Genomic DNA, 23158 nt, shown 5'->3' with positions numbered 1-23158 from the left:
ATATCATGTTTGTTTAAGTTACGTTTGATTTCATGACTCCACTGACTATTGAAAGCCTTTCTAACATTCTCCACATAAGTCGTGAATTCTTTGTTGTAGACAAGGTCTGGCAAATTAGGAGGGAGATCCCATAATTAATGTCTCAGATATTTGAGATATTTTCCATTTAATTGTGTAGCAATGCAAGTAAGCCCTGAAGGACTATGAACCCATTCACAAATACAGTGAATATTGGCAGACATGCTCTTTGTCCACTTAGAAATCCTTGGGGATAAGCTATACTGTGATCAAAGACAGAGAAGATTGATTTTTCCATCTAAAACTAAGTGGGTGGTGGGTTCCTGCCAGGGCTTGAGCAGAAATAACAGCTAGCTGCTGCAGAAGGAGAAAGGCCCTCGCCCTGTCCAGCCTCCCCACCTCTGCCCACCTGCACTCACCACTTACCTCCCACTGAACAGCAAGGTGGACCAGGAGGCTTAGAAAGCCAAAGGCAAAATCCAGAATAAATCGCACCTTCACAGCTGCCAAGACACTAGTCAAAGGTGGCACATCGACAGCTACACATCTAGAGCAGGGCAAATTTAGTCCTGATTCATCCTGGGCTAAGTGTGCCGTCCTTGGATGGGACTATGCTGATTTTGGGTCACATCTTAACAATGTTTCTGACTTGTAACTAATTGTCTTAGCAGGGTGAAAAAAAATCTGTGATCATGGCTTAAATGATCACGTTCTCTTGAACTCTGTGTATAGGATGTCTACAGGAATAATCTGTTTGTGTGAGTCTCTGACATTGGTGCATAATTTTAAGGTACCATCTTTTTCACACACAGCCAGTGAGGAATATGATGACTTCTGACTTTTACCTATTCTCTAGCAAGATCTTCACTGTTAACTGACACAAAAGCCTTTCTAGGTGAGCCTTTCCCAGTCCGATTAACATGAAATCCCAAGTATTCGGCAAAGCCTGTTTTGTTTAGTGAAGGCAGGGGATTCTTCACGTAGCACTTCTCTGACTACTTTCTAGTCAGCCTCTGTGAGGTGTTATAAACAGAGAGAGGCATCCCACAGTTCATGAAAGGCTTGTGATGTGGCTTGAAGCCCGGGTATTTTGGGTTGCTGAGTTTAAGAGTTACAGGCTTGGTGAGAAAAGGACACTGCTGGGGAGCGCTGTCTCTTTCTTGACATGGAAGTCTGTTACAGATTACTCCATACGACTCACCGGCACGTGGTACAACACTGTAATATATGAGATGGAAACAGCACTGCACTTAAGTTCAATCTTCCTGGGCTCCCATTCAATGTTTATATATTTAGTATCTCTTAAAAAGTCAAGAATTCTTCTGTGAGTCTTATGTCTAGACTTTTGGAGAGGATTTCTTTTCCACTCATATCTCTCACAACTTTTGCTCCTGTACCCTGTAATGCCACTACTGTCCTCCATTAAATTACTAATATATACACATATTTTTCCAACTAAGTTAGCGCTTTTCCCCTCATGTCCTGGAGCATCTACATTAGGAATGATAATATTATTATTCCCTGTTGTGCCCTGCTGATGTGCCATACACTTCTGTTTTCTTGAGTGCTGAATATGGCATTCTTTTGAACAAATGTTTCCTAATGAGATTTTGAATATCAGACAGATTTCCTTCACTGCCTGAAAATACATTGTGTTCTTTGCGGTCGCTGGCAATCAGGACAAACATTACTTCACTGTAGCCTGATCACTTATGTTTATGACCTGTGATTCGCTTGCCGAATACGATACTAGCTCAACACCTCTTCTCAACGTACCCAGTTATTACTTATGCAGCATTGGTTGTGTCTTTCAGAAGCGCTTTTCCACTGGCATTTTGACAGCAAATGTTGTCATTCTTCTGCCTTTAAACTCTCCCATAATTTAGAAGACAATTTTCCTAAATAACCAGATTAATGGTCTTTTTCCACTCCTGTGCTGCTTCTCTGCAGCTAATGAACTTTGCTTTAGCAATCTATACTCTTTGGCGGTTTTGAGATCCTAACTTTCACCCTTTTTCAGAACTGAAAAGACGCTTACTGAGCTCAGGCTCCATTTCAGTGCTGCAGGCTTTGGATCTGTTTCATTTCTTAATGGAAGTTCTTCAGCTACAACTAAATCCAGGTTTAGGTTTATGTTTCCTATTATGCAATTACACAAAAAGGACTGGAGAAAACAAGCCAATACTATTTTAGCATTCTAAAATATTTTTTTCTCTGATGCAAAGTTTGTTTTTTGACGGTCTGCTGTTTGATCCAGGAAATGTAACCAAATCTTACAGAGTCCCTTGAACTGCAGTTCTTGAACCGCTTCAGTTGATTCCTGATACAACTCAGTGATGTGGTTTTCAGCATAATTTGTCTTCGAAATCTCACATGAGGGAATATGAGATCATACCTCCAGCCCAGTTAATCCTAGGCTGACAGCTGGGACAGCACTTTCTACAGCTTCTATCTTGGAATAATCTTTCTGTGACTCATTTTCACTTCAGTATTTCAGCCTCTTAAAACATTTTGCATGTTTGTAATCACCAGTTGGCCTAGTAATTCTGAAATCTTTCTTATATATTAATGGCAGGCTGTGAGAAATCTGAAGCTGAAGTATTTATTGCTTTTACTTTCAATAGCCTGCAGTGATTCAAATTTGGTTGGGTTTGTTTTGTTTTGTTTCTCCCCCCCCCCCCCCCCCCCCATCTTGGCTCTATTCCCTTTTGCTGCAGGTACTTTGCCAATTTCATCTTGCAATAAATTTGTAAACTTTCTTTTTAGTTCAGAACAAACTCTGTCCTCCCCAAATCCCCCGCCCCAGATTCCCCCTTCCCCGAATGTGTTTTGTTACGGCTGTTTGATCACCCTCTAATTTTCGGCTGTGATGTTAGCCCGCTGGGAGGCACAGGTTGCTCTTCCGCAGCCCCTTTCGAACCGCCGCCTCCCCGGGACCTTCTGTCGCCACCAGGTGGGGCGGTGAGCCCGTGTAGCACGGGTGGGAACGCCGGGCTGCGTCCCCCACCCGTCTGCTCCCGCAGCCCGCTGCGCAGCACAGGTCCCGAGCCTGCCAGGACTGCTTAGCGTGCTGCACGGGGAGAACAGCCTCTGGAGCCGGGCATGCGAGTGCCCGGTGACCGTGAGGTTAGTCCCACCAGGCTCCTCAGAGAGGGCGAACTGAAACACGTCGGTAAACCTGCGGAGGACCGAAACCGTGGACCGCGAACGGTACCTGCCCCGAGGAACACAGGCTGAGGAGCAGGGTTTACAAGTACTCAAACGCGGCAGCGACTGCTTGATTTAGGGCCTTGGAGGCGTGCGTCTGGTTCTCGGAGCAGGATTCAGATCCCACAAAACCAGGCGGTAGAGGAAAAGGGCACGTACAGACCTCAGCGAGGGGAAGAAAACGCCGCCACGGGAGAAAAGCTCTGGGAGAACCAGGGAGCGCAAGCAGAGCGTGTTGAACGCCCAGCAGAAGGCAGCTGCCCACGGGAGACCGGCAGAGGATGCGAAGCCGCAGCGAAGGAACACCTGAGGTGCGAGGAGAGTGGCAGGGGACTGCGGTGACAGAGCGCCTTGCGGAAAAGAAGGAAGCCTCAGCGGTTTGGCTCCGACAAGGAGGGCCGGGTGGAAGGGGAGCCCCTGCGGCGCAGCACGGCCCGGGGACCGGCCGCGGGGGCAAAGGGGGCAGAACCACGGGGCGGGGGGTGCTGAGCCGGGAGAAGAGAAATCACGGCCACGGGGAGGCGGTTTGCGCCACACCACCCGGGAAGGAAACACCTCGCCTACATCTTTTCTAGGGGGAAGAGGAATTCAAGAAATCACGCCAGATGGGGGACGGGGCGGCCTCGTCCCGGGACCCTTCCCGCGGCGGCCCCGCCCCTCTCCGAGGAGGCCCCGCCCCACCCCGCCGCGGCGGAGGGGCGCCCCCTGCCGTCGCGAGCTGCGGCGCATGCGCCGTGCGGGGGGGTTGTGCCTTTTTGCCGTCCGCCATCTCGGTCCCCTCCGCGTGCTGTACCCGGTCCCGCGCACAGCCCGCACCTCTCCGTTCTCTCTCTGCTCCGCCGCCGCTTCTGCTCCGCGAAGGTACGACGGAGGCGGCGGCGGGGGGGGGGAGGCGGCTGGGAGGAGGTTGTTGCGCGGCCGAGGCCGGCGGGTCGGTGGGCGGTGGTGGCGGTTGGGGGAAGGGAAGGCGGTTGCGGGCCGCGCCTGAGGGGAGCCTCCTCTCCCCTCCTCTCCCCTCCTCTCCCCTCCCCTCGCCTCGCATCGCCTCAGCGGCGCCGCGCGCGAGCAGACTCCTTCCCGCCACTGTGGCGGGGCGGGCGTGGGGGCGGCCGGGGAGGGTGCGTGTAGGTGTGTGGTGAGGGGTGGCGGGGGAGCCCCGTGCGCCCACCTGCCCTGCGGCCGGGCCCGCCGTCGGGCGCTTCCTGACCCGCCTGCCATGGGTGCGCTTGTTGCTTTCGCAGATGAAAGAAACCATGATGAACCAAGAAAAGCTCGCCAAGCTGCAGGCCCAAGTACGCATCGGTGGCAAGGTAGGAGCCGCCTCTCCACCCTGCCCTCGGGACTGCGTGTCCCTACACGCACACCAGGCCTAGCACGAGGGGTCCTGAAAAGCAGGCTGGGGAGCAGCCTTAAGTACTCTCAGCTTGGCTTGAATGGCCTCAGGGGAAGCTGTGCTGCTGCAGGGATCTCTAGAGTCACCGCTTCTACGGAACTATGTAGCAGCTGAGCCTCCAGCCTTTTCTCTTTGGGTTTGTTATCAGATGTTACCGCAGACTTGCAGCCTGTATTCTTGTGTGGGCTATTTTAGAAGGCATGTAGGATTTGAAGTGAGTAGACCTTGCAGCACGTGAGCTCAGGTGTAGTTTTCATAACAGATTATAGATGGTTATGTTCCAAACTCTCATCAGAAATCTTTAAGGTGCCCGTGGCTGTTTTCTTTTACCTTTTAGAGCAAAGCTGGACATTATGTCCTTGTCATACTCTTGTAATTGTAGATGAACATGCTCAAAGACCTTTTTATTTTGTTATGACATCTGAATATAGATAGCTGTGTGATTACTTACTATCTGAAAGTAAAAAAGTATGTTTAATATAGTTGTATGGTAGTAAACATTTTAATTACAGTGTTAGTTCTAAGGCAAGAATTTGTTAGTAATTTTGTTTTATACATGAGGAAGAGTACGCATAATATTTTAGAATACAAACTATTCAACAGAACTCTTGCTGACAGTTTTTCCGGGAGCTTTCATTCCTATGTTGAATTTTTTTTTTGCCTTTAGCTGGAGAATTAGGCAGCCTTAAATCAGTGTTAATGTAGTAATTAACTGGCTTGGTGATTTTGTGTATTCTTTGTATGAGCTACTGGTTAAGCAGAGAAATGCTGTATTATATGAATGATCGTGTGCATGTTACCAGCGCGTGTTTATTGACTCTAGAGGCTTTTAATGTTTGTCACGTAAGAGCAGGCATTCAGATTACAGCTCTTACAGCTTTCTGGTCAATGTAGGTCTTTTGGAGACATTACGCAAAGCTTAGAATATGCTCGTGGTACTGTCATTCAGTTTTAAAATTGGCCTGTGAAATACTTTGAATGCCTGAACTTGACTCTTTATTTGTTTTATAACTGGAAATTATTACTGGTATTCTTCATGGCATTGTTACCGTATAAGTTGAGAAGGGTGTGGAGGAGACAAAGGGGGAAGAGTCACTTCTCCTTGTGAGAAAAGGTTGCACATTGCCTCTGCTGGAAGATTTTCATGAAGTTGCAAGGCTGCAGATCTTACAAATAAGCTAAATATGATGTTTAGGTAGAGGACTGTTGTAGTACTTTATGTGAAACTTGAGATTTTTGTGTAGAATATAGCTACAGCTACATGTCATGGCTCTTCTTCCAAACCCTTTTAGAGGAGTGGCAGGTGAGTCTGTAGTACTCCATTGGTGGCCTGCTGTACCCACTCCTCTTTATTATAGAGGTAGAGGGGTGTTCATGCTGTTCAGCATGTCTCGGTGTGTTCGGGATTGAATTTGCTTAGTAAAAACCTGTGAACTTCAGAAGCTTAAATCTGTGGAGATGAAAGCAAGAGCTGTTCATTTAAATTAAACTCAGGTTGTCTGAGTTTCGATATTTGTTTAATATGGGTAAAAAGGAGGTACATTTTCCTACATAGCCTTTGATTCAAGATACCACTTTTTGAAATTTACTGAGAGGTCTTTTGTCCAGAGAGACTTAATGTATGCCTTATGTGGCTTAATTCCTGGGTAGTCAAGGTACTAAAATAAAGACATTTCTGTTATTTTAGTAGTTTTTCAAATAGCTGTGTGTGCCAACCTGATAGTAGCAGGGAATGAATATCAAGCTTTCTAGACAAATGACTAAACTTTCGAGCTGTAGTCTTCTAAGTGTTAGTTTTCATGTGAATTTGTCATTAACGTTCCTCATTGTTTGTAACTGGATTATGTTAGAGGTGTTAGTGTCCAGCCAGCTTTCTGAGTTTTACCAGTTAACTCAAAAGGTATTGCAGCTATTTATATGGCCAGGCAGCAACACATTTTTTTATTGCTAGCATGTGGCAGGTGGACAGTTGGAGGAGGAGGGCTTAGATTAGTAGTTACAGTGTGTCAAAAAGGAGCTCAGTTTCACCTATTCCTAGACATTTTATGTCAGATTTTACTGAAGCCTTATGACTGTGCAAGGAAGTATAGAATGACTTTCTGCTTTTTCATAGGTATAGATATCTTCTAATAGGGGATGGTTATTTCCCTGGAGAAATCTAGAGCTCTGTGTCTGTAGGGGAACTTACCTTTGCTTGTTCTGCTTTGTCAACAGGGGGGGGTCTGGAATACTATATAGAAGTATTTTTTAAAACATATTTATAAAATATTTTGGGAAAATAAGTGTTCTTTGAACATGTAAGTCCATCAGATGGGAGATATCTATTTGGAATAAAAATTGAATATTTTGAGTTTTCTCATGTTCATTTGTTAGTGATGTGTTGATAACTTTATGGCCTCTGACTGTTACCGAAATTTGGCTACAATTTAAGAAAGATGATCTAAGGAAAAATTCATATGCTTCAGAAATTACCTAAAACTGTGCTTATTTTTCAGTTTTATGCCTATGATAACAGACAAGGGTAAACTTGCAATTTTTCTTTTCTAAGATGCTGCAGAATCCCTGTAAGAATTGTGGAATAAATGTTCTCTGGTGCATTCCTTCCTAAAACCTCATGCTTGTCACAGACATGCAAAGCTTGCCTTTTAGCAAGAGAAAGACTGCTGCAGTGCAGTTGGAGGGGTGGGGTCACGTGCACTCTTAACGCAGAAGTAGAACTTTCTATGTTAAGTTGTAGATGTCTGCAGAGTAGTTATACAGCCCTGGGGATTAGAGTTTGTGAATAACTACTTAACTATTAATTTGTAACTTTTTTTTTTTTTGCAAAGGGTACTGCCCGCAGAAAGAAGAAGGTTGTCCACAGAACAGCTACAGCAGATGACAAGAAGCTTCAGTTTTCATTGAAGAAACTAGGAGTCAACAATATTTCTGGAATTGAAGAGGTAATTCCTTGAAAGGAAAAAATACATTTCTGTATAGAAATAGAAAATGTATCAAAATCAATTTCCTGTTAAGTAACATCCTAAACTTGTCTGTAAATTATCAGTAGGTCTTTATTGAGCTTTAAGAACTTCAATTTCATGTTAAATTGAAAAATCTTGCTAAACTGCTTCAAATACTGGATTTTTCTTCTTGCAGGTAAACATGTTTACCAACCAAGGAACAGTCATTCACTTCAATAACCCTAAAGTTCAGGCATCTCTGGCTGCTAACACTTTCACTGTCACTGGCCATGCTGAGACAAAGCAGCTGACAGAAATGCTTCCTAGCATCTTAAACCAGCTCGGAGCTGACAGTCTGACCAGCCTGAGGAGATTGGCAGAAGCCCTCCCCAAGCAACGTAAGTTGAAACTTGAATGCGTTTCATCCTGGCAGCTGACGTGAGACTTTTTTGTATAGCAGCAGTGAAATTCAGTGCACTCTTGCTATCTGCAAGCATATTATAAAATGCTTATAAAGAAATGGAACTCTTAGATCTTATTTATAGCTCAAATCCAGTGTCAAGTATAACCAAATAAAGCAGAGGCACCTGTTAGTGTATCTTGCAGCTGGTCTAAGACTGGAAAGCTGTAGCCAGCCTTGATTTTGTGGTATTTTACTTCTTGATGTGGCTACCATGTTTTGGCATGCCTCATTCATTAAAGCTAGGTGGGTGAGTTACTCTGGAAGAGTTAGATAAACTTCAGGTATGTCTGTTTTTTGACACTTTGAGTAGAAACATAAGTAATGGGGAAAGGGACTTGTGGACAGGCATATTGCAACTTCTTTGCTGCCTCACAGGTTTGGTGAAGGTATTTCTTGCGTGGACTTTTTGATAGCTAGGAGGGAATTATACAGTATTTGTAAAGAAGTAATGTTATAATTTCTGTGTGTGTAGAACATTGTAGAGAACAGGACTGGTATGAGCATTAAGTTAGATACACCAACTTCCTATTCCACCCTTAAATTAGTAAGAGTACAGGAACACTTGTTCTTCTTAAAGCTGTGTGGGAAAAGTACAGGAGGGACTTAAGTTATGTGGTGTTTGGAAAAGGTGCTACTGCTACAGAGTGGGAATTAGAGTGAAAGACAGGCTTGCTGACACAGGAAACATTCCTCGTGTCCTGCACGTATTGTCTTCTTACTTTTCTGAAATATCTTAAGCCCATTCCTTCCAAGGTACAGAACATCATAAACATAGAGCAAATAGGAGAAGTGTATAATTGTGTCCAGTTCTGATAGTTCTGAACTTGATTGTTACATTTTTTCTTCCTGCGCTTTGCTGCCAACATGGCAGCCTCTGTTTCCATTCCTGAAGTTGATGATACTTCCCTCCTGTCAACTTCCCACTGAAAAAATCCTGCTAGAAGTAGTCTTCAGGAGGTGGGGTAAACTGCTGCTTTCCCCATGGAGCTCAGGTCCTTCCTTGTTAATGTCACCTGTGTGGTTTTCCTGTGGTAGCAGTAGGGCTTGAAAGAAAAAAAAAACCCCAAACTTTAAGGATTTAAAATGATCCTCACAGATCTCTCTTCTCGTAACAAGGTGGGTATATTCTGGATAAGCTAAATAGTGCAGTTTTAATATTAGGGAAGCTTGTTTAAAGTGCTTGCTTTGTATGACCTTGTAAATGGCTATTCCTTTCCACTTTGGGTGGATGCCTTTGCACAGAACTTTCCATTCAGCATTGTCTGCTAGATTTGGAAGCCTGACATCGAAGAGTGAAGTGTCTGTGATGATTGCATTTGCAGGTGCTAAAGTAAACTTAGTCTGGTCTTGGGGACGAGAGACAATGCAGACAATTTAGGAGGAAATAACATGGTTTGCTTTTAAAATGTTGTATTTGACACTAAGATGCACTTAAGCTGCAACAGCTTTCTGCTGTTAAAAAAAAAACAAACAGGAGGGTTAGTGGTGACCTTGTCCCAAGCCCTTTCAGACCAAAGTTTATGCATTCATCTGTTTTGGTTCTCTAGAAATTGGGATACAGGTCTAGTATGAACCCATCTCTTTCCTCGTGCTTGCCTTGAAAACTGAGAAGGATTAATTAGGATAAAACTGAGGTGGTAGAGAGCATGAGACAGCTTACCCTTGGTAGTACAGCTAAGAATAGCAGTAAAAGTAGTGGCACAGTCACCCAGGGACCTGAGATACCTATTCTTAGCATTATACTGCTGCAGATGCTCATTGGTCTGCTACTGTGGACCTGGTTAAGTCTCACTAGCTCTGGCAAACACAATGGGAATGGTTAAAAAATTACTGACTCAGCAGAGATGTGGACCAGAACACTTGGTTACCTCAGCCACCTAAGTGTAAAATTGTGCATCCAGTTCTGTATTCCTCTGACTTTGCCAGGGAACAATAGAGTCTTTAAAGTACGTCCTGGTTTTGGCTGGGATAGAGTTAATTTTCTTTCTAGTAGCTGGTATAGTGTTATGTTTTGTGTTCAGTATAAGAAGAATGTTGATAAGTAGTGTTTAGATGAAGTCAAAGATTTTTCAGCTTCTCATGCTCAGCCAGCAAGAAGGCTGGGAGGGGACACAGCCAGGGCAGCTGACCCAGACTGGCCAGAGGGGTATTCCATACCATGTGATGTCATGCCTACTGTATAAATTGGGGGGATTTGGCGCTGCTTGGGAACTAACTGAGCATCGGTCAGCAAGTGGTGAGCAATTGCATTGTACGTCACTTGTTTAGTGTATTTTAATCCTTTTATTAGTATTGTCATTTTATTATTATTATTATCATTATTAGTGTCTTCCTTTCTGTTCTATTAAACTGTTCTTTTCTCAACCCACGAGTTTTACCTTTTTCTTTTCAATTCTTTCCCCAGTCCCACTGGGTGGGGGGGATATGAGCGAGCAGCTGTGTGGTGCTTAGTTGCTGGCTGGGGTTAAACCACAACAAACTACCTCTAGTCATGTGTGTCTGCCTGCAGCTTCACAATTACACCTCAGTTTTCCTTGAAGGCCTAGGATCATAAGGTCCTTTCTTTTCCTTAAAACTTGGTGATGTAAAATATGTAAACCTTGACAAGCCAAGGTCAATAAACCAAGCTGCTTTTAAGAGAAATTGGTAAAACCAGTCTCTGCACTTGTAACTGAAAATGATTACCATGTAGGGCACTCAGTATACCTAGATAGAAGATGATGACTAGTAGGCTGGTTTAGCATGTGTTTTCTCATTTCCCCGCTGGGCTGTTTGACCATTATTGGTAACAAAGGGAATGTGAACTTCCTAGGTTTAGTTCAAGATTTTTATTCAGCAAGGGAACTGGGTAAAGCATTGCTGTTTAGCTCAGAATCTTTGATAATGTTTTCAAAAAACACAAAGCAAAACAACTAGTCAAGGTGCCTGGGATGAGCTTGATTGATGCTTTTGAACTACTCTCTTGCAGCTGTGGATGGAAAAGCACCACTTGCTACTGGTGAAGATGATGATGATGAAGTTCCAGGTAAGAACAGGCATGCAATGGAGGAAAAGGAAATGAATTTTGCTGAGAGATAACACGTGTAGCGTAAGATTGGGCCAAGGATGGTAAGAGTATTGACTAGTCACTTGCTGTGACAGAATTTCTGTGGGCAGATTATTTAATTGTTTTCAGACACCATGAGAGACTTACTGGTTTGAGCTGGAATTTTTGTTCTGTGTAGAAGTAATAGCTATGGCTAAGATAATTATTTAATATTCAATAGGAAGGGTGGGAAGAAACTACCTTCTCAGTATCACTTTGACCAGTTTTGGGTATAGTGGAGTTAAATGCGCTTAGAATTGTGCTTTATAGTGAACCATCCAAAACATGCTTGGTTGAGCAAGAAGAAAGACCCATGAAGCTCTTGAGTTACTCGGTCTGTATTTTATAAGCTAAAAGGTTTTTTTTATGTTGTAAGCACTTGATATGAAGTAGAACTTTGGAAAAAAAAACCCAAAACATTTGGTAAAGCGGAAGTGTGTCAAACTAATTTCAACATTCTTTTTCTAGATCTTGTTGAAAACTTTGATGAAGCTTCAAAGAATGAAGCAAACTGAACTAAGTGTCACTTTCTGAATAAAGTTAAAACTTGAAGAAGCTACGTGGAGCTGCTATTCTACATTTTCGACTGCTTTGATTTATTCTTATTTCCTGATGAGATCTCAAGACCTGTGATACTTGGAAACTCCTTGAACCTGCAGCTCTTTAGTTACTGCTTGTACACAATATTATTTTTGTGGCCTGATTGAAAAAAACTATGCTTTGAAATAAGTAAGATTGCTAACGAATCTCTGCCTAGACACAATTTTTGAGTAACTTGTATACAAGCAAAACCTCATCTTTAATGACCTTTGGCATATAATAAAAATATTAAAGAAACTCTGGTGTTGCTTCTTGTCAGACAAGCAGGAAAAAAATTGGCTATAAATATTAAACAGTCATAAAAGGTCTTGCTTTTCTACAGAGCATCTTTCTTGTGCTCTGTTAGAGAACTGTCTTCTAAAAAAAATTTTCTATGCATAATGGTCCATTTTGGACTTAATTGGTGAATTCCCAGTGTTTGCAGGTCAGAGCTACCTACAGTGTAAGTCACATTGTAATCTACTGAATTTAAGAAATTGATCTGTATTCTAGAAATAATTATTGGTGGTTTAATATAACATAAAATGTGCAAGTTGAGAGCGAGCTTTGCTTGGCCTTGAAGATCAGCGGTAAGTTGTTGGCATCTTGGGAGATCTAGATACTCATGTTAGATTTTTATCTTCACAGAGTGTTTGATAGGTATTTCCAGGGTTTAACTATTTAGTGAGTTAAATAATACTTTCCCAGTATTTTAATTTTACTTACGTGAAAATGTCAGTTATGTGGTGGGGGAATGAAGTATAGGGAGGAGAAGAAGCCTTCATAGAAGCAATAATGGCTCTTAAGTCTGTATTTAGCATCTTCAGATCTATTAACTAATAATTATATTTGGATGTTTCAGGAATATGTGCTTCCTATTGCTTTTGTGTGTTCCAGAGAAAAAAAGAGACCTTGTTTTTTGGGCACAAGGAAGAATTTTTAAGTTCCAGACCTTTGCATAGCTGGAGCTTCCAGGGGTGAGGGCTAAACTTCATCTTTGGAAGTCTTTGGTGTTAACGATGGATCAGATAGCTTGCACAACAGAAGCAAAGCTAGGCTAGAAGAGCACTCAACTATCAGCCTTCTAAGGTTGTCTCTAGAGCAAATACTTCTGGAAGTGGAAATTCATCATGACTTGTGCAGGATAAAATTCAGAGTAAAACTTTGCTATCGCCATAACAAATTTCTCCTTGTGTCTGGGAAAAGGTGGGGCATTGTCTGACTTGCCAAGCATGTTTGTCATGGTGTAAGTTATTGCTGTTGGGAAGCAGTGGAGGAACTCGTTCAAGCTGTGCAACGCCTGTGGTTTGAGGTAAGACAGCAGTCTGATGTGATCATGACATGGCTGAAGTCAGGTGCAAGAACTGACAGTAACAATTTCAGTTTACTTGTCTCAGTTTGCAAGTACTTTATTAGTAAATTACACTTTTAGCATTGAATTAATTGAAGTGCATTCATTAAATTGTGGCAATAAGGCAGAAAAACTGAACTATGCCGATTTGAGTTTGGAAGCGAGGATGGTCACTTTAAGCTAACGGCCCTGTAAAAGGTAAAAACCAAATTCTACACAGTTGTTTACCCCACATCCTATGACCTGTCAAGTCAATAAATGCATGCTGATTTTTCTGAGAAATAATGTCTCACCCATCCTGTGGTTCAAATGTGTAAGTCCTCAGAAATAACTTCCTTGAAGCCACTGTAGCCCTTGCTTATGAGATGTTTCATACTGCTTTCTGTGTCATGAAATGACTTAGTGTCTTGCTTAGATGATCTAGACAGTGTTAGCCTTTTCCCCACTGACAGACATACTTGCTGCTTAAAAAATAAGATCCTTGCTAAAACAGTATCTTTGAAATGCAAAATAATGCTAATCCAGTGATATGCAGCCATGTGACATGTCTGTCTGTGTAAGTCTATGTGATAGGTACGTTCCCAATCAGGAAATGCTGGCATATCTGCATTCCCAAACTGTGACTGTGGAACAAGATATGATCAAATTGTGTTCTTGATTATAGCATATTCTAAATGGAAGTAGTTCTTTTGTTGGAAGCTTACAGTAGTCTTCAAGTCTAACACTTAAATGCTTAGTCCTGGACTCAATGCTGTGATTATTTTCTTTTCATAAGGAATTTGGTTATGGTTTTCCTAGTCTTCATTAACTGCTAGAAACTGAAAATAGTTGTGTTTATGTTTCTCGTTAGCTTGAACTTCAGTGTAACCTTACTGTAATTAATGCCATTACGGATTCACATCTGTAGTCTTGCTCAAGGAAAATGGCTTCATAGCCATTCCAAATATCTTGGACAATGGAGAAACGAAAACACATGCCTGCATTTCTGTTGAACCAAAGGTTTGTTTGAGCTTTTTATTTTTAAAAAGCTAAGGAAATGTTCTGGTTCCGTCACATCAAGCTTTGCAACAGCTTGACTCCAGTGCAGTAGTGGGTACTGGTGAGATTTTTCTTTTCATCATTTTTGCAACAGATTTTTAGAAGTATCTTCATAATTGTTAATCTCCTGCTTCAAGGGCTTTGCTCTGGTTTCAGATTAGTATATTCTAATAAAAAACCCCAATTAAAATCCTTTTGGAAGACGGTGAAACTACTATTAAGCTAGTGTGGTGCATATGTAAAAATAAAAAGCTCCCTACTATCATTTTAAAATAACATCGTTTTTAAAGTTCTAGAAGGTCTTGAGTTATTACAGGTTGGATTTTTTTTTTTCTGAAGGTCTTGTGAGTTTGAGGTTGTGTCTCTTAGGAAATGTTCCCAGTGAGAATTTCACATAATTAGTAGTGTGTATTTAACATATGTGACCAAGGAAGATCACTTGAGTTGTTTTAAAATGTTCACAGTTCAATATCTCAAATACCAAGTCAATACTTGTCTTATTATATTGATTTGCTGGGGGTGTGGAGTAGTTCATGTAGTTCCCGCTTGCTTTTGTCAAATTTTGTGCTAATAATGTGTTTTGTGGGTGCAACACTATACAGACATTTCAGCTTCCCTAAAGTGGTATCCTGTATCTCTGCGGAAAACTTGCATGTCACGTTGTGGTACAGATAGCGTAACGAAGGACATTTGAAATGAAGAGAAGAGCTTGTATTTGTTGTCAGAGGCAGTGGAAGAATTAAAAGAAAAACAAGATGTGATCAGAGGAGTGGCTAGGAAAAAAGCTTGTGTCTGTGAATGCTACAGGTAGTGGGAGGTGAGGGAGGACATTAGCATATTTCAAGGGAGGTGGGGGGGAGTGATTGAGAAGCTAGAACATGGAAGATTGTTGATCATCCTGTTTGTGAGAATGAATTCAATCAAGTTATGAAACTAGAGAGTTAATACTCAGTACAGATAGGAAAGCCTACAGGGATGTGTATGTTGATGGTGACTAGATTACAGCCTAAAGTGACTGGCAAGATGGTGGTACATGTAAAGAAGAGAGATTTTTAAGCTAGGTATTTTAAAATGTTAACAAGTACTCAACATGCCTTGGGCTTACGTAAATACATGGGATGTGGCTCCTGATCTTTCTAAGCTGGTATTTGTTCCTTTTCATATCTGTAGTTTCAGCTGCATGCAGCAATTTGTGAGAGTTGCTGAAAATGTTTTCCACTGGATGTGATAGTTCAAAGATCCTGACCTGTAACAGAGATTGGACTCTGGGAGGAAGTCTTTTTTACAGAAGAAAAAAAAAAAAAGCTGACAGTGCAGCTGAGCCAAGCCTACTTAACTAAGGTGAACAGTCTGTAGCATGAGGGAGTATCATTAGTTTGACTGTTAGTTGAACTCAGTAACTTTAAAGATGGGCAAAAAGTGGATGTCTCTAGAAGCTCTGAGAATCAGGAGTATAAGTATTTCTGTGTATTCTAATCAACTTCAAACTGTGTTTTTTTGGTAGCCTAAGCTACTTGCACTCTCATCATGAGTCTTTCATTGCTCTGTTAATATTCTGCCTCCACTTCATGCATGGATTATCATTAGAGAATAATGTTACTTGAATAGAAGGAAGACACGTTATGTAATACTGTTACTGTACTGTCTTTCTATAATCTGTTTTTTGTGAGAAATAGATTTCAAAGATGCGATATATGTATTACCTTCACTGCAATGTAAAGACATCCTGGCAATGAAAAAGCCATTGTAATAATGTTTGTGTAGTGCAGGGATTAATAATACTTTTACAGATGAGTTACAACCTAACCTTTTGCATTACTAATGAATCTGAACAAATCATGGGATAATTAGTGTTGTAATGGTATAAGCACTAATCATTATTTTTATAGCACATGTATATTATTTCTTATGTAGGTAGAAGGCAGAATTCTAGGACATCTTACTGCTATTCAGATCCTGGGCTGCTTGAAGGTCAGTTTGATCATGCAACACAGTGCTTTTGCTTTTGATATCCAACCAACATTTGCAACACTTTTCTGACACAGTCAGGGATTTGATGTGCTACGAAGGATATTGGCAGATAATGGTGGAAGTATGTGCTGCACTTGAAATCCCTATTCTACATTTCTGTTAAGTATGAGTAGTGTTTTAGCTTTTTTTTTTTTAGTACTGGAAAAATGTAGATGTGGGCTGTGTGCTACTCTCCCGGTTTTTAGGAGACACCTGAGGTTGAGTTGAACAGGTCTTAAACTTTCTCTGGTTAGAGACCTATACAGTTGTTTATGGAGCTGCACCTGAGTTAATGTCTAGTGGGTTTATGCTGGAATCTCAAAAATTTCAGCTGTGTACACTTGACCAGTCTCCTGCTTCATAACCAATATAAAACTTGTGGCAAATGTTTGCACGTGCTTATTATCACTGAGTTTAAAATGATGCAAGAAGATTAAGCAAGGTTTGAAGGTGTTGGAAATATCTACTGAACCGTGGCTAGTCCTGCTATGCTTTCCTGTTATTTTCAGCAACTGCATCAGGCAATTGCAGAGGTAACTGAGTACGGCTTGAGGGTTGGATCTTCTCTTAGCAGTAGCATTTTGTGGGCTGCTGTGTTGCAATGAGATCCTAATAATTAGGCATAAGTAGGACTGCCGCCACCTTTAAGGACCCAACTGAGATCCAGAAGGGCTTTTTGCACTCTTAACTTGTGACTGTGCAGGACAAAGATAATGTACAGATGGTTGTGTGGGCCAAAAATCTATGCTAGATCTGTGACATTAGTGTTTGACGTTGACATCTGTGGCATTACACACCTGTTGAGTGTAACTGGCAGTCACAGTAGAATGTTGTTGGTAATGCGTGTGGTGATTAAGATCTTTGTCTTTTCAGTACTGTTGTCGCTGCAGGACTAGCAGGAGTTAAAAGCGGTAATGCTTCATTAGAGCCACTTAAGTGAGCAACATGGCTGTGATACATAGTGAGCAGACTTGAGTGGGTAGGAACCATTTTTACAGTAGTTATTATGATCTACTACATTTTAAGGACTTCTGTATTTGTGCTGATTTCTAATACTGTTTAGCTTAACGCGTACAGGTCAGCCAACTCACATTTTGTTGTGTTATAGTTGGGGGATTCATCTGTCCCCACCAGGCATGAGTCTTATGTAAACATATGGTGAGAGACAGCTACTGCCTCAAGGCTCCTTATCCTTTAAAGGTAATGTGAACATGAGTGTTTGTAGGATTCATACCTAAACTAAAAATGAGACGGAGTGAAAAAATTGAACAGTTGCAGCAGCAGAGTGGCAGGCTTATTGATGTGAGGTCTCCGTTACAGGTTTTTTGTCCCCGAGACAGTTGGTGTCCAAAGCAGCAGGGAGGGTTAATGTGAAAATTCATTTATTTCCCTTCTGGCTGCTTTGTACCACTTAGTGTTAGGAATCGGGAGATGCTGCAGTTCTTTCTGGTTTAGGGAAGTTCCCAAAGAGCGTGAAACCAGCATAGCCAGCTCATGCAGTTGGGGTTTGCCTTTAGCATATGTTGGGGGCAGCATTTGGGTAAACAGTCCCCATGTACATCTGCAGCATTTCATGCTCCAGTAATTCCTACCCGGGGGTGATGATCTTTAAGGGTTTTTTTTTTGTGTGTGTGTGTATGTGTTTTTTACTGTTTGTAGACGCTGGAGTAGCCTACAGGTCTCAGGATTCACCGAGTCATCTTCTTCCACCAGCATACAAAATTCAGACTTGCTTACATGTGACCTCATGTACGTATACACTGGTGTCTAGGCTGACCTCTGTCAGGAAGTGTAGGCTAGATGGATTGTCATTCTGCTTTAGTGTGTCAGCCCTCTCACATTTGTAGAATAGACCCTGTACTCCCATTATATTTGTTCCTCATATTTTAGCATTGTCCTATTTTAATTATTTGTACCTTGAAAATTAAGCGCTATTGTTGTTTCAAAACCTGGAATTGTTTTTACTTTTGCTTTTTCAGTTATGTCCTGTCTTGGTAGCTCTCCAGTTTCATCAGGAAATACAGTATACTTGACAGACGAACTGTGTCAGCAGGCTGTAAGTTAAATTCCGAGGGGGACTTGAGCCTTCAGGGATGCACCAGTATATTTTCTGGGAGAGTGTAGATCTTCTTGAAACCTTCACATTTTATGTAAGCAGAATCTAAACAAAAGCCTTTTTTGGAGACAATGGCAATGTTATTATGCCTGTGATCTTACCCTCTGTTAGTGATAGACATACCAGATGCAGAGTAGCTAGGCAAGCTGTTTTTGTGATGCATTTTCAGAAGCAACTGTGTTTTGAGTCCTTTAGGTTATAACATTTAAGATAATCTAGGTGTAGCCTAGATTACACCTGTAGGGTGCAGGGATTTATAGAGTTTAGCCAGAGCTTGCCCATTTTTCAACTGTGCTAGAAGCCTGGCTAAGTGCTGGCACATCAAGATTGCACATTATCCAGTGTCCTCCAGCTGACAATAATATAGAAACGTAGAGTCAAGCCATTGGATGGTATGATAGGTCCTTCTGAAATACTTGCAGGTGATACATATTAGAATTTGTCTGAAGATGATACTATTGATATAGAGAACGAACTGCTAATTGCTTAATGATTGTCTCTCTGTAACTTTACATACCAAAGACTGGTGTTCGTCAAGGATTAAGCCTGTCAGAGACTGGTACTTGGGAGTGATGAACAAGAAGGAACCATGAACAATCACAAAACTTAATTAAATGTTTGATAAATTTACGATCTTGTCGAGAAGGCTCAAGTAGAGGCCTTGCTTGAATAGATAGGGCCAGAAAAGATAAGAACTCCTGCCTTTGTTCTCGTCCTTGTAGATAATTTAGCTTAAACTAACCATATGGTTTTACACCACTAATGAAAACTTCGATAATAAGAGCACTAACAAGCACTGATGTATCAAAACATGTAAAAGACCATACTGCGCAGAATCACCTGAGGAAGGTCCAATAGCGGACAAGTGAGGAAGACTATGGAAGACCACCAGAGGACTCCTGAAGACCACCAGAGACCTTCAATGCGCCTGCGTAAAGGACATTTGCATATGCTAATACTTTCCCGGAAAGCTAATGAATATGTATAACATTTCTCAGAAGTCTAGTGAATATGTATGTAGACCATGTACTTAACCTGCACAATTAGACCCGACGGTGTGCACGATAGGTGGAGCGATCCCCCGTGCATCCAGTGCTGCCAATAAAGAATACCTACTTAATAGTTAAACAAACTATTGAGTCAATTTCTCTGAATCACTATCCTGTAAACTGTATTTTCTATTTATGAAATAGAAATGCTGATGTGCTAGAAAAACTTGTGGGCTGTGACAAGCATGTCATGTGGCTGTATCTGCCATGTTTTAATTTCAGTGCTAAAATAAGAGCATGCGCAGTTGGTTTATGTAATGAATCAAAACAATATTCTCCACAATGCAGGTCAGGATTTTTTTTTCCAGAGGATTATTCAAAAATTACTTAGGTTTCTTCTTGCAGGAAAAGGATGAGCTTTTGTACAGTGCAGTCCCACAGCTGTAATCCACCTTGTTGCTGTGCCCAGTTTACATCTCCCTTTCTGTTGGGCTCTGCAACCTTCCCTGCTGATTTCTGCCTGCATGGTTGGCTTCATCACTGCTCATCTGCTGAAGATTGACTGACATGCTTTACAGTCCTGTATGCCGGGAGAGTTGCTAGCTTAATTTGGTGACAAATCACCCTCAACAGAAAGAGCTATTCAGACGTCATTCCTAGGACTAACCCCTAACAATATCTTTGATCTTTAAAGTTCCAAGTGACTGGATTCCTAATTCACCCAGTTACACATTCATTGCCAGATGGAGCAGTGTACTTCCTGAAAGCGTTATGTGCTGCACAGCAGGAGGTGCATGCAAGCGGAACTGCTATAACAATACTAATGATGATCATTCTAGTGATGGGCTGTGTCTGCACTCCAGTGATTTATACTGTTGTTGTAAAGGAAAAAAAGTCTGGTCCACAATGTTCAGGAAAAACTCTGCTGGAATGCCCCTAACAATCAGCTTCCTAGTGAAAAATGCAGAACAGATTTTAGTCTGTCATCCCAGTAAATACAGTCTTCTCTTTTTTTCTATCCCTTATCCTTTACAGTTTCATGAGAATATGGAGTTGCATCTGGTTCATGCTAGGGGTTAGCTAGAGCTGTGAATGTGAACTGCTTAGGTGTAACAAGTTACCTAGAATTAGGATAAACTTTCATGGTTGCTCTACTTCTAATGCTTTTTGTTTCAAGTACTGTTATAAAAACAGTTGTGAAAAATAAGTAGTAGTTCTGCCTGTAGTTTACAACTGTCTCTTCAGGCTGTGAGTTAAGTAGCATCATCAGGGTTTAATGAAGTGAGCTTCAAGATTGCTTAAAGGTTACTGGAAGAATGTAGGACAAAGGCACAGTATAACAGCTTTGGAAATATCGGTGCATGCCATAAGTAGATATTTGTCTATGTTGTGTCTCAGCTGAGTAAGGTTCAGTGGCTTATTTCCATCTCCTTGGAGTTGAGTAAAAGTATTTATTTCTGCAGGAATACCATTGGGATACCAACTTCTGAATTCTCTGGAAAAAAAAAAGAGTGTGTTATGGGGGAAACCTTGCATCATGCCCCTGGGACGGAGTTTGCCTGTGGTGCAACAGTGGGGAGCTGTGATCACTTCGCAAGCATCTTGGAAAAGGTGCAGAGCAGAGGCCCTGCATTCGATCCCTTGGCTCACTGCTATGAGGACCAACTCACATGAGGATGAGGATGGCATGAGGATACTGATAATAAGGGGGGTTTTTTTTGTACCAAGTTAAAACCCACAGGAGGCTGAAGGGAGATGAGACTCTACCCTGGGAAGTTCTGGCAGGAGGCTGCTGCTTTCTGTAACTGTCTCAGAAATACAAGTGAGGAATTCAAAGTACAAGACAGATGAACAAAGAAGGCAACAGAGTGGAACTAGTAACAGCCCCAGGGAAAACCAGAACAGACAGGGAAGAGTGTTACAAAGTGCTCATCAAATTTACATGCAAATAGTAATGCTAACATTGTACACGATTAACTCCTCACTTGACTGAATCCTGTCTGGATGAAAATGTATAGATTTAAAGTTATGTTTATGTCACCTGACACTGAGGGGACAGACAGATTCTTTTAGGGATCCTTGGCAGAATGATGATGACACTAAGTTGTAGTTACAATTAAAGCTTTATTTTCTTAACAGGATTTTATGAACAGTATAGCACAGAATGTGTGATTAGAATCAATGTAGTACAATTTATAAGTGGCATAATACAGAATTTGTAATACAACTTAACTTACCATTTCTAATCACCTGGTCCCTCTGCAGATCAGATTGGATCTTAATATGTGGTTTGCTGTATCAACGTAACAGTCATAACCTAGAGTCAAAAATCATATAAAAGAATACGAGTCACTCCATCCATCCTCAGAGCAAGCAGATGATGGTGGAGGTGTCCCTGGCCACTGGGGGGTCCTGGTCTCACTGTCCAGCAGCAGTCCTGGTCCAAGTTTCCCCTTAGGACTTGTAACTGCTTGGTTTTACACACAGTGCTCTGGGTGCTGTTACACTTCCCTGTTCTGTGGCAGGGTCATCGACAACACTGGGTTGGCCGGGTCCTTGGGACCTTGAAGGCGGTGGGGAGGGGTAGAAGAAATCTGGTTTGTCTACTTGGTGCACAGGACCTTCAGGGCCTGAAAATGGGGAGAAAGGGAACAAATACGTGACCTGCTTGGTCCCAGAGAATGACTGCTGGCCTTAAAAATGGCATTATGCTAACATTAGTTATGCTAATGACATTACCAGGGTTTGGGAGCAGGAGGTACTGGTCACAGTTCCTTTAAGAATTGCTTTACAAACAGTATCTTAACTTCTTCTAATCAAATATTAACAATCTATTTATGGTTATTCTTCACTGTCTTTGTTGGTTCAGTTTATATCTCAGCCATTGCCTAACTGTGAGAAAGCAGAATTTCTCTGAGCAATTATAAAATGGATATGTAAAATCTTGTTTTTTCCTTGGTAGAATTATTTTACACCTATATTATTGCCCTCTATGAACAGAGCTGCCTGCTGCTTTAGCTTTCTTTTACCTCCCTGCCAGACAGAAAGCCTGTCTGTCTTGCACTGTAAGGCTTCTACACTGTTGCAGCCAGTAGTAGCTGTAAATGAATGTTAATTCGTTGTACCCACTGCACTGCAGACTATTCATTTGTTGTGTACTCCCTCTGTTAAATAGATCAGAATACCCTGCAAAGTCAAATGTGAATGAATGAAACAAAGACTTAGTGCAGCTCTGAAGCATTTGGCTGTTACTACTCCATGAAACTCTGCTAGGCAGTCTGTTTTGTGAGGCAGAGTTCATGACATCTGTGACTACATGCTCCACATTTGAATTTGGCAAAAATAATTTAATTGGGAAAAGCAACTTGTTTGCTAAGACTCTGAAATACAGTGTGGTGTCATTCAAGTTCAAATGTAAAATATTTTATTAACATTCCCATAAGAAATTACATTGGCAAGAGCTTTCGGTAAAAGGTTTGGAGAGAATCAACTTGGAGTTAAGACTTTGACTGCAGAATTTTCAAACTCTTTTGGTCTTGTGGCATGCCATGGCAAGGAAACACTGCTGCCTGCAGACCTGTGGGTGTTGTTCAAAGGCAACTCCTAGTGTCTTCTCCCTGCCATCAGAGGCTACAAAAATTGTTCACTAAAAATCAGCAGGCTGACATTTCAAAACACTTATCATCCTTGCTGAATCAGGGGCTTTACAATTTTTGCCACTATAAACAAAGAAAACTGAATACTGAGAAGTATTTACACCAAGAGAAACAAAAATTCATTGTTGTGCCTCAGAGAAACACAAAGTATGTGGAGTGAAGCATGCTGTTAATATTGCATAATCAACAGTTGTCTGTGCTTTCTTGACAGTGATTTTTTCTTCCAGTGAGTAAAGATTTTTCTTTGCATAGATTTCCCCCCCCCGCCAGTTTGCTAACTCTGGCTAAGTTTTCCTCAGGGTGTCTGAATC

General features: G+C 41.7%; 1 protein-coding gene across 2 annotated transcripts; it reads left to right on the top strand.

Moving 5' to 3' along the window:
• Window positions 1–3098: 3098 nt before the first annotated feature.
• BTF3 (basic transcription factor 3) lies at window positions 3099–11945 on the top strand. Of its 2 annotated transcripts, XM_069777568.1 has the most exons (6): window positions 3911–4086; window positions 4467–4535; window positions 7447–7560; window positions 7757–7958; window positions 10992–11048; window positions 11577–11945. In XM_069777568.1, exons 2-6 carry the CDS (start codon window positions 4467–4469, stop codon window positions 11621–11623), a joined length of 489 nt encoding a protein of 162 aa, XP_069633669.1. In that variant the 5' UTR covers window positions 3911–4086; the 3' UTR covers window positions 11624–11945. The 2 variants fall into 2 exon arrangements, 1 of the variants encoding a protein (XP_069633669.1); XR_011323462.1 differs by lacking the exons at window positions 10992–11048; window positions 11577–11945 and adding an exon at window positions 3099–3536 and having other exon boundaries at window positions 3801–4086.
• Window positions 11946–23158: the final 11213 nt, after the last annotated feature.

The sequence above is a fragment of the Haliaeetus albicilla genome, chromosome Z, assembly GCF_947461875.1.
Source record: "Haliaeetus albicilla chromosome Z, bHalAlb1.1, whole genome shotgun sequence".
NCBI classification, from domain to species: domain Eukaryota; kingdom Metazoa; phylum Chordata; class Aves; order Accipitriformes; family Accipitridae; genus Haliaeetus; species Haliaeetus albicilla.
Note: the sequence above shows the minus strand (reverse complement) of the source record. Positions and strands in the feature narration are given on the sequence as shown.